Here is an 11,598-nt window from a genome sequence, read left to right as displayed (position 1 = left end):
TTTTACAGATTTGAAAATGAATTTTCTTTAAAGTAATTGTTTGAAATGTGCCTTTCTATTTGAAACTGGTGTCTTTATTCACTGAATTCACATTGTTTATTAAATAAATTTGTTTATTTCATGGTTTCTTTTATCATTTCTTATCACAAATGCGTCAAGTACTTCTTAAGTATACAAGGCAAGAGCAAATACATTCATAAACAACTGATATGATTCTAGTTATAAATAGTCAAGTATTATGATTAAAAAAAAAACACAAATTCAGTTGAAGTGCTAGTTGATCAAATACAATCTATTAACTTCTGGAGAAATGCCTGTACCCTTCATAGACATGTATTCTTAAGCTACTATTTCACATTCTGTCAATATTACTGACATTTTGATATGAATTTATAGCATTAAAGCAGCATTAACTTCTCTCTTTGTCAATGCAGGCTTCTATTATTTGGAAAACGGGTAGTCCCACATTTACAGAATTTGTAATAATTTCTACAAGGGTAATTTAGTATAACTATGTGGATTATAATTGGTTTTGTAACCCATAAGAAACAAAATAATATCTAATTCTATATTCATATGCAGTATGTAGTAGAATAATGGGAAGAACTAGATATCAATGATATTTAATAGTCATCATTTAATGAGGTGGCAGGCTAGCAGGGGAGTATTTTTAGAAGTATGATTAGCACAATATTATTTTTCATATTCCGTTCATAACTGTATATGAGGTCAACCCAGTGAATGCTGTTTCTTCAGCCTCTCAGAATGCTGAACTCTCTCCTCTGGAGTCTTCTTGTAACTCCTGAAACACATAAAACATTTTTTTTTTAATGTTTTCTAATACAATATTGCATTTAAAGTTAGTTTATTATATCTGAAAATTCAAATTATTCAATGTAAACTCAATGCAGTTTATTAGTTTGAGATGTTGCACATGTAGAATGCGTTCCATAGAACATACAAGGTTTCATTTCCACACAGTGATTCTTTGCAATATAATACAGTAATGTCACACTTCACTTGACTAAATGACTGCATGAGTTCCTGCCAAATGCATTTACAAATAAAAGCAGCCAATTTGAAATGTCAGGTGACTCTTCTGGCAGGCTTCGTGGCATTTCCAGTATTGTAAGCGTCCAACACAGACGGAGTTGAATTTCAAATTCCATCAACAACAGCATAAAAGAAAATGGCAGGAGCAGGAGATTGCGTGATCAAAGGCAGCAAAATGTGAAGAACTGACCCACGGCGGAGGAGCTGCTGGCCTGAAACGGGAGCGCTCTGGCCCTGACTGGGCTGCAGGATCCTTCAACCCAACACACAGACACAGAAATACTGATGGAAAACTGTATGCAACTATGAACTACATGGTGCAGAGTGAGTACTAAATGTGTGAAGTGTCTGTTTTTGCTTCTGTGAAGTGATTTCTTGCAACTCTTGGAGTGTTTTTGTGTTCACCTTTTTGTAGGAGGACTCTTGGTTTTCTGAGCTCTTCTGGTCTGACCTGGAGATTCACCAACTCTGATGAGATACAAGAACATATAAATAAATAGCATTTTAGCATAGTATTAATAAACAGTAAATAAAATAAATAATATTATAATAAGTAATATTATAATAGCAGTAGTTCTTTAAAAAAATATATATATATACACACATATACAGGTGCATCTCAATAAATTAGAATGTCGTGGAAAAGTTCATTTATTTCAGTAATTCAACTCAAATTGTGAAACTCGTGTATTAAATAAATTCAGTGCACACAGACTGAAGTAGTTTAAGTCTTTGGTTCTTTTAATTGTGATGATTTTGGCTCACATTTAACAAAAACCAATAAAATAAAACCAATAAAAAAAACATTTTTAGTGAATAGTTGGCCTTCTGGAAAGTATGTTCATTTAATGTACATGTACTCAATACTTGGTAGAGTCTCCTTTTGCTTTAATTACTGCCTCAACTCGGCATGGCATGGAGGTGATCAGTTTGTGGCACTGCTGAGGTGGTATGGAACTAATTTTCTTAAAAATATACATGCATGTGTGTGTATTTGTATATACATAATCAATATACACAGTACACACACATATATTATGTAAACAAAAATTGAGATGCACCTGTACATATACATATATATATATTGTGTGTGTATAAAATGATACTTTAAAAAATATAATTGAAAATATAAATAATAATAATAATATATATATATATACTTTTTAAAAATACGTTTATAAACAGCTTTTTAAAATAAATAATTAAATAACATCCAACTGTCCATTAATTTGTTTATTTGGTGCCAGCTGAATTATTAATTTTGGACCCTGTACATGACCATTTGCATCTCAAAAAAAGTCTTATAGTTATTAGTCTATAATACAAAAAAATGCATAAAACATAACAGTATTGTGCTAATAAAATTCAAATTCAAGTATTTTTAATCATGCTCACTCACCTTTTCTTTCGATCAAGAGATTTCTGGGTAGCAGCAGACAAAATCACCTTGTCCTTGGGGCTTTTTGCTTTTTCCTGCAAGCCAAATAAAATTGTAGGCTACGTGTGTTGGAAAGAAACACTGACCTGCACAGCTGTACATTCATATGGAAATGACTTTGTACTTTTCCAAAATAGGAAGGAAACAAACACTTCAACAATGGCCAAGGGTCAAAACGGACCAAAATGAAAGAAAGTCAGCCAATAAACATGAAACCTAATCGCAGGTCTATCCTGATAGTTACCATCTCTCGGAGTTTTCTCTCGGTGCGCAGCTCTCGGTCTTGTTGCAGCAGAGACAGACGCTCCTCTGGAGTCATTGTGAAGAAGATATCATGAACGTCAAACAAGGCCGCTCGTAACTGGAAGAGAAACGGACACAAAACAGAAGGTTTTAGTTGCAGTTCTGATGCTGCACACGCTGTTCTTTAAGTATCAAACCATTACAAACGTGGCACCTGAGCTCTGACGCGCTCTTGCAGAGAGAGGTCCTGCTCTGACAGAGAGTCGTTTCTCTGAGGAGCGTCAGTGCTGAATGAACGAATAAACTCTTGCGTGTCCTGAGGAAATACACACGTGTAAGGATGATAGAACGCGTAAGACTTTAATTAGCATGTATGTGAGCACTATATTGTGTTCTCACTTGTATGGTTTGACACAGGTGTTTGACTTTCTCTGTTTTCAGCAGTCGTCTGATGAGGAAGCCCTTCACAATAGCAGTGAGGTGACACAGCGCCCTCTGCTGCTCCGCTGTTACAACCTGCGTGACCAGTTATAAACCGTGAGAGTCCAATCAAATTGGACTTTGCGCTGTGGATCGCCGGATCGACTTTCACCGTGGACGAAGCGGGACACAGCATCACAATATGGTAAGGGCCGTAACATTTCCGTCACACGCATGAGGTATTCGGCCAATCACAACGCACTGGATAGCTGGCCAATCAGAGCACACCTCGCTTTTCAGACCGATGAGCTTTGTAAAAATCGACGCGTTTCAGAAAGGCGGGGCATAGAGGAGAAACAATAATGTACAGTATGTGGAAAATAATGTGTTTTTTTAACCTTAAACCGCATAAACACATTTAATTACACCAAATCACAGCAACATCATATGACCCCTTTAAATACACCTTTCTCATACTCTTTATTGAAGCTTATTTTACTATAAAGGGACTAATTTGCCGTTGTAAAAGCACATTAAAAATCAACCTGACTCAGCCTGTTTCTCTTTGCTGTGCTGTGATTTAGGCCTCTCATGTAAATGGGAGTCTGTATTGAAGGTGATGCCACATCTAAACTGGTTGAAGGGAAACCTAAAACGTAAAAATACAGACAGGTATGCATATATACCATAGTACATGTACCATAGTAAGAGTTTACCCAAAAATGACAATTACACCATCATTAATTCATGTTGCTTTAGAATCTAAACACCAAAAAAGTTCCAAAAAGAACTAAAAGCATCTTAAATACAGTCTGCACGTGACTGCATTTTTGTTTGTTCAATTGAATGTGTTGAACCATTGTCCTTTTAGCATTATTTATAAACTATTATAGTATGTATTCCTATTTTGAATTAGCTTTCATTTTTATATTTGAAATTTTAGTTGTACTGTACATTTATCAAACAGTTTGTTATGTGCCTTTGTCATTTTTATTAGTTTTTTAAAATATAGATTTCTATATAGCTTTAATTCATTTTTATTTCAGTTTAAATTTTAGTAATTTTTAGTACTTAAACTTAAATATTTCATTTAGTTGCCAAGGCGGCATTTCTAATTTCCGTTTACATTTTTACTTTTGTTTTTAATTTAATATTAATACCATATTTTATTTCAGCTTTGTTACAATTAAGATTTTTCTTTATTTTATTTTATTTTATTGTTTTTATCTTATCCTTATAATGTTTTTTTTTTTTCAACAATTTAATTTTAGTTAACAATAACAACACCGAATGCAATGAATTAAATTTCAGCTCCTCACATGAAGCTCTTCTATAGAGCTCTTCTATATAGACTTGAAATATAGATAATGAGTCATATGGACCATATTTATGATGCTTTTATGGTCTTTTTCTGTTGTTTTGGAGCTCATCATTGTCTGCCCTCATCCACTTGTGTTCCACAGAAGAAAGAAAAAAAAGAGCTTGGAACAACATGAGGGAGAGTAAATGATGACAGAATCTTCATTTTTGGCTGAACTATTCCTTAAAAGCATGCTTTTAATATATACCAACATATTTACATCCATAAATCAACTAAACGTCCATTTAAACATAGTGGTAGCAAATTTAAGACATTAATCATGGGCTGAAATAATGAAATAATACCAATGGTTGGCACAGGGTGTCTTGGTGATCTGTCTCCTGGGCTTAAAGAGCACATGGGGCTCAGTATAGGGTAACGTTCATCAGCCCTTAATTCACACCCGTCCTCGCCCGCTACAGGACTCAGACCACCCTGACCCCTCAGTCTCCTGACCCGCTCCTCCGACTCCTGAGTGAGGAACAAACTAATGTCAGAATATCCAATACACTTAATGATGCATATCAAAGCCCAGGGCACAGTCTGGCCCAAACCCAAGTCAAACTTTCGTCCAGAGAAATGTTGATTATGAGTATATTTATTCATATTTCACACCCAATATTTGTGTGTGTGTTATTCCAGTTGATGCATAGCAGATGTGAGTGACCGGGTTAGGATGCGGTCTTGAAAGGTAGCTGCCTACGTAGATAGTAAACATGTGGCAGTTCACAAAGGTTTGGAACAGAGCCAGTGCTGACCTGACTGAGGTGCAGTTGCTCTCTCTCTTGCTCTGCCATCAGACACGACATCCGGAAAACATAATCGTCCTCCAGAGACCTCTGCATGTCTTCTAGAGCGTGGACTTGCCATTGCATCTCATCTTAGGAAAAGACATACACAATTGAGAGGATACTTTATCAAAGAATGCTGGAAATCTGATCTTTATTCTTAAATTAACATTCATAAGTGGTTCTTTGAGGTACCATTGATTAACTCTTTTAATAAAGAATCATTTGTAGCCATATTGGGTTCTTGAGTTGCTATATGGTTCTTCCTTTCATGGTTCAATAAGTTCTTGATGTGACATTATTGGTTATTTATATTAGTGTTTTGGTTTCTGAGTTCTTTAGAAAAGGGAAAACAGAGAAAGCAATTTTTATAATTATTATTATAGAAGCACTCTACAAAAAAAAAATTATTGATCATTTCAATATTTTTTGAAAGATATTAATACTTCAGAAAGGAGACATTAAATGAATCAAATGTGACAGTAGAGATATTTATAATGTTACAAAAGATTTCTATTTCAAATAAATGTTGTTCGTTTGAACGTATTCATTAAAACCTTTATAAATGTATCACGTTTCCACAAAATATTAAGCAATGACTGTTTTCAACACTAAGAAATGTTTCTTGAGCAGCAAATCAGCATATTAGAATGATTTCTGAAGACTGGAGTAATGATGCTGAAAATCACAGGAATAAATAACATTTTAACTAGAAAACGGTTATTTTAATATTTCACAATATTAATGTTTTTATATTTGCATTTTTGATCAAATAAATGCAGCCTTGGTGAGCATAAGAGACTTCTTTCCAAAATATGTAAAAAACTATTTTAAAATCTTACCAACCCCAGACTTTTAAATGGTAGTGTGTATGGAAATATTTTTATAAATTTTTTAATAATTTGTTTTCACTTATTAGAATGACCTCATAAATGCCAATTATTTAATTTTCTAAAAATTGTCTATATTTTAAGAAGACGGTCCTTTGCAAGGGGATCATCATATTTTGGGGTTCTTGGCATTATGATGATGACTATTTCCTAAAAAGCTAGAATGAAAAGTTATTTTAGGAACTTTGAAGTCATGGGACAGAAACTCATTTTGGTTCTTGGTTCTTCAATAGCGCATTCATTTGCTCTGTTCTTACCTGTTCTCCTTTCTTTCAGAGCTGTGCTAATAACACTGTTTCTTTCGGTCTCAAAAGGTAGTTTGGCACAAGAAGGAGAGTCCAGGGTGATTCCGGACCCCATAAATGCTGCTACGGGACTGTCCCGTGTGAAAGTCTTGTTCATCGGTGAAGGAGGAGACAGTCGAGTGGGTGTTCTCGCAGTGACCCCGGCCATAAACCGAGGCATTCTCTCCTGGCTCCGGTCTATGACTGGACTCTGATGACGTGAGGACAGATGGCTATCCAGCGTGTGGCATCTCCTTCGAAACAGAGGGCTTGTGAGCTCAGGATCCACTGGAGATGTTTCTAATCGTCCCACGGTCTCGTTCAACCCGGAGTAATCATCATATCCACCCATTCTCGCATTTTCCACTCCGAGTAGCTTCCTTTCCTGCGTCGCAATTGTTTTGACTTCCTGTGGCATTGCGTGCGCTGTAATGTTCAGTTGGTTGGGGTTTTCAGGGAAAGAAAAGAAGATGCTGCCAGTAGAAATGGGACGAGGACGTCCGTGGTGGGGTCTGGCACTTAAACTGGCACCAGGTTCTGGGCTTGTCAGGTTACTGGGAGAGGTTTGGTTTGGTGAGGAAATATAAAAGGGTAAACCAGATGCAGTCCCATCCAGAGAACTGCCGTGTTCTTTATCCGACGGGCTTTCAGAGAGTATCCTGCTTGGATCAACCATTTTGTTGCTGATGACCTTTGACCCCTGTTTACCTTGCTCTTTTTGGATGAATTCACGTGATTTCTTCAGTAGGTTCTGCAGACAAACTCCTTCTGTTTCAATTTCCTCTTGCATTTGTTTTTCTTCTGCAGATGTTTCTCTCATAACAGCAGGCAGCTCAGCTGAAGGGCTCACTGGTTGCTTGCTAGAGAAAATGTACGGCTCTGTGGCCCCAGTAGGTGTAAGATTTGCAGTATCAAGTACTGTAAAACCATTCCTGTAGTCTGTTTTTGTTGATGGAGACAGGCACTGCTCTGAAAGCTTTGGCACGTCCAATATTTTTGGTGCCTATAATGCAAGTGCAACAAGATATGAAAGTAAATATGCAACAAATGATAGTAAATAAGCTATATATATGTGACCCTGGAGCACAAAACCAGTCTTAAGTCGCTGGGGTATATTTGTAGCAATAGCCAAAAATACATTGTATGGGTCAAAATTATAGATTTTTCTTTTATGTCAAAAATCATTTTATGCCACAATCATGTTCCATAAAGATATTTTGTAAATTTCCTACTGTAAGTATATCAAAACTTAATTTTTGATTAGTAATGTGCATTGCTAAGAACTTCATTTGGACAACTTTATTAGGCTATTTTCTCAATATTTAGATTTTTTTTTGCACCCTCAGATTCCAGATTTTCAAATAGTTGTATCTCAGCCAAATATTGTCCTATCCTAACAAACCACATATCAATGGAAAGCTTATTTATTCAGCTTTCAGATGATGTATAAATCTCAATTTTGAAAAATTGACCCCCATGACTGGTCCAGGGTCACATATGGTACAAAGTTTGAAATATTTTTTTAATGTTTTTAAAAGAAGTCCATATATTCTCACCAAATCTGCATTTGATCGAATACAGTAAACAGTACTGTGAATATACTGTGCATATAATGGAATGTTATGTTTAATATCTGGATTAAAAACAATAAAACCATAAAAGGATAAAAATAGATTAAAAAAAGGATAAACATTAAAATATGCATATAGGGGTAAAAGTTACAAAACACTTGAAAAAATAAATAAGTCCCTAGCACATAAAAGTGCCTATAATTGAAGAAACACTAATTGTCTTACCTTATCAGTCCAAAGAATGGTCTGAATCTGATTGAGGAGTTTTTTGTTGTATTGAACCTGTTTCTCGGCCTCCATTTGTTTTGCTCTTTTCCTGTATTCAACCATCTCCCTTCTTTGTTTCTCACTTAGCTGGAAAAACACAATACAAAAAAAATAAATAATAATAATAATTAGACAATTGAAAATAAGAGACAATGTTCTGCTGATTTTGAATGTGCAAATCGAACTTAAATATTATTATTAATAATGTTTCATTACTATATTTTTTGTGCGTGTGTTTAAAGTTTATCATCACAAAGAAAATCAATTGTCAAAAATTCTGACTGAGGCCTTACATGAAAAATGTTTGTGGTCACACTGTGTAACATTAAACTTTATGAGACATAATTCATAAAACTACACTCTCAGAAAAAAGGTACAAAGTTGTCACCGGGGCAGAACCCTGAGGTACAAAAGCTAAAAGGTACATCTTTGTACATTACTTCCTCCTAAATGGTACATATTAGTAATTCAAAAGTAAAGTGTGTGTACCTTTTTCCCGAGAGTCTACAGCATTGCAGACTACATTTCTGACTCCCTTGTTGTCTTGTAAAATATCACTTATCATGTGTTGTACTCACAACAGGAGACAAAAACGGCCTGCCATGAAAGCAGATGAGCGAGTGCGCCACCCCTCGATCAGGTGCGGTACTGCAGCTCTTCTCACGCATCATTTCCGACTGCAGTTCACACAGAATGCGTGCGCAGAAATCCTCATAGCTGTCCATGTTTTCTTTACAGCGCTCTCACAGCTGGAGTAGCCTAAATATTGAAACACAAGTGTTTGATATAGGCTAAAATAGAAGCACGTTGTCGTTCTTATTCTGTTACAGATTGGGCTTTCACAGCAGCAGTCATGTTTGCTAACAATGCAGGCTTTTATAGGCTATTCATATTTTAAACAAACTAGCCTATTCTGTCAAAGCTGTAGATAATAAATGGCTCCGCATTCCACTGCTCTTTTATCTGTAAAGATGTATTTGCTATTAACAGATAACCGTGCACAGATGTTAAAATCTCAGCATCAGCACTTACCTTTTATCGCAATGCAGCCTAGAGCTTCTGTTTGAATAAATAAGAAAAACTACATAAAGTGCATGAACAAAAGGCTTTCGTCTACCACAGATGCGACTGTAACACTGTACGACGTCGCTGTGCTGGTGTTTATTGGACGTACAGATGCCCGTTTTACGTCGAGAATGATAACGAAGCTAGTAAACTAGATTACTGTATATCCACATGACGCAGAAGACTGATTTCATATCCTACACCGTGCATCTGTCATTCACCCGGGTCTCTGTGTCTGCACGGTCTTCATCAGCACCGCCCCGTTCACTCGCCGTCTTTCTCTCAGTTCATTTGGACGTAAAACCAGCGGAAGGTTCCTTCACACCAGATACATTTAGGTACAGATTCATTTTCACATTATCTTTACTGTAGCAGGCCTATACATTCACGAGATGCTTCCGCTAATATGGATACAATGTTTTTAATTAAATTATAGAATTAGAATACATATATGACATAATGACTAAATGAATGAATGATTAAATACAGTAAATTAAGTAAAAAAATAAGGAGATGTTCCTTGTACTCAAGGTGTCATTGTTTGTAGCAGAATAAATAAATAAATGTAATTTCTGCAGTTATTTCTGGGGAAACTGAAAAAATAAATGATAGTAATGCAGAGTAATGATTTTTTTTAAACCTTGCTTGGAAAAAATGCAGACCTATCATCTGTATTTCGCTCGTGATATCGATTTACCATGAAAGAAATGATTTTAACTGTTTTAACAGCAAATTAAAGACTTTTTACATGCTTTTTCTTCTTCTATACTCATTACTCACTAATAAAACTATTTATAAATATGTAGGCCTAACTGTTTTAAAAGGCTAAATAAGGAAGGGTTTAATATTCACAATGAACAATTTTACTGTAAAATCTAACAACGGCCAGTAAAGGCAATTCTGAAATAAATAAATAAATAAATAAATAAATAAGCAAGCATGTAAACGAATTGTTAATAACAGAAGAGTAGAGGTGTTCCAATATATATATATATATTAAATCAAACTATTTTTTTCATGTATGTGTGTGTATTTATATTAAATCAAATCATTTTTTTTTTTCCATTTTTTTAATGAACATATATAAAGACAAATACACACATTTACAGCTCAAAACAGATTACAACAACAATAAGATACATCATATAAACAATATACGAAGAACCAGGAAAATAACTAAAAAAAAAAAATCAAATCAAATAATATTATGGTAAGTAATGTGCTTTCCAGTAGCGTAATGACTGTCATGAGCCTCAGTTGCTGTGGGCGGGGTTTTCCACTCAAGCGTTCGCTGCGCGCCAGTCGCTGCTCAAACTCACTGGTCAGTCAGAGACTCTGAGTCTGTGTGGATGATCATGGTGGAGAACGGAGATGCCGTTGAACTTCACTCTCGATTAATTTAGAGACAGACAGTGAACTGTAACTGGACGCGCTTCTTTCAGAAATCATCTGAGTCGTCGATTTCCAAGCTCATTATAAGTCGACCGTTTGTATTTGAAGGACTGTAGTAAGTTAGCTCACTTTAGCAGTGGACTTTGACAGCCGCCGCCGCCTGGGTGAGTTTGCAGAAGTACCTCAGGAAGACAGAAACAGCGAGTGATTAGCGATTAAACTGACTTATTTTGTTATTCGGTGTGATTATCTGACACTTTTAAATAATAGTGAACAGGCTGACACAGTTTCAAATATATAAAGTTTTAAATTCTACCTCACTTGAAGGCCAATTCACTGTTAGTAGATCTTAAATGATTGTATAACAGCGTTATATCGCAGTTTGCTTTAAAGTCTCATTTGTTCTCTAGCAGCAATGAGTTTGAATTGTAAGCTATAATTTGACGTTGGTAACTCCACCCTGTACGTACTCTCGTCCTTCAAACATCTTTAATTGTGAGGTGCACTGCGGCAGTGCGCTGTCAGACCAGTAGATGGCGCTGTTGCACCGTGTGTTTGGCCTTGCAAGCATATTGAGTAGTAGTTGCTAAATAAAGTCATGCAATATCACCAAGAGACCCATATATCTGATCATGCATTTCATTGTGTTGCTGTAGTTTACTTTAACCTTTAAACTGTGTGAACGTTTGCATTACAGTTTCACTTGTAGACTGTGAGCCAACTGCAAGATCTGCATTTCAAGAATTGTTTGGGAGTCCATAATTTATTTTTTGAGAAATAAATGGGTTACAGTTGTGTATCTGCTTTATATTCAAAATGATTGCAGT

At 35.6% G+C, this 11,598-nt stretch overlaps 1 protein-coding gene across 2 annotated transcripts; it reads right to left on the bottom strand.

Annotated features, from left to right (window-relative positions):
* Positions 1 to 56: 56 nt before the first annotated feature.
* LOC107718607 (centriolar coiled-coil protein of 110 kDa-like) lies at positions 57 to 9,597 on the bottom strand. Of its 2 annotated transcripts, XM_016525769.1 has the most exons (14): positions 9,347 to 9,597; positions 8,893 to 9,073; positions 8,273 to 8,401; positions 6,450 to 7,479; positions 5,273 to 5,394; positions 4,820 to 4,985; positions 3,700 to 3,803; positions 3,134 to 3,250; positions 2,949 to 3,050; positions 2,736 to 2,852; positions 2,453 to 2,526; positions 1,459 to 1,521; positions 1,244 to 1,306; positions 57 to 802 (listed from the first exon to the last, which is right to left on the bottom strand). In XM_016525769.1, the coding sequence occupies exons 2-14, from the start codon at positions 9,037 to 9,039 to the stop codon at positions 730 to 732; spliced, it is 2,307 nt and encodes a 768-aa protein (XP_016381255.1). In that variant the 5' UTR covers positions 9,040 to 9,073; positions 9,347 to 9,597; the 3' UTR covers positions 57 to 729. The 2 variants fall into 2 exon arrangements, with proteins under 2 accessions (XP_016381255.1, XP_016381256.1); XM_016525770.1 differs by lacking the exons at positions 8,893 to 9,073; positions 9,347 to 9,597 and adding an exon at positions 8,804 to 8,878 and having other exon boundaries at positions 59 to 802.
* Positions 9,598 to 11,598: the final 2,001 nt, after the last annotated feature.

This window comes from Sinocyclocheilus rhinocerous, unplaced genomic scaffold (assembly GCF_001515625.1).
Source record: "Sinocyclocheilus rhinocerous isolate Xijiao unplaced genomic scaffold, SAMN03320098_v1.1 scaffold182, whole genome shotgun sequence".
NCBI lineage: Eukaryota > Metazoa > Chordata > Actinopteri > Cypriniformes > Cyprinidae > Sinocyclocheilus > Sinocyclocheilus rhinocerous.
This window is presented reverse-complemented; position numbering and strand designations above follow the sequence as displayed.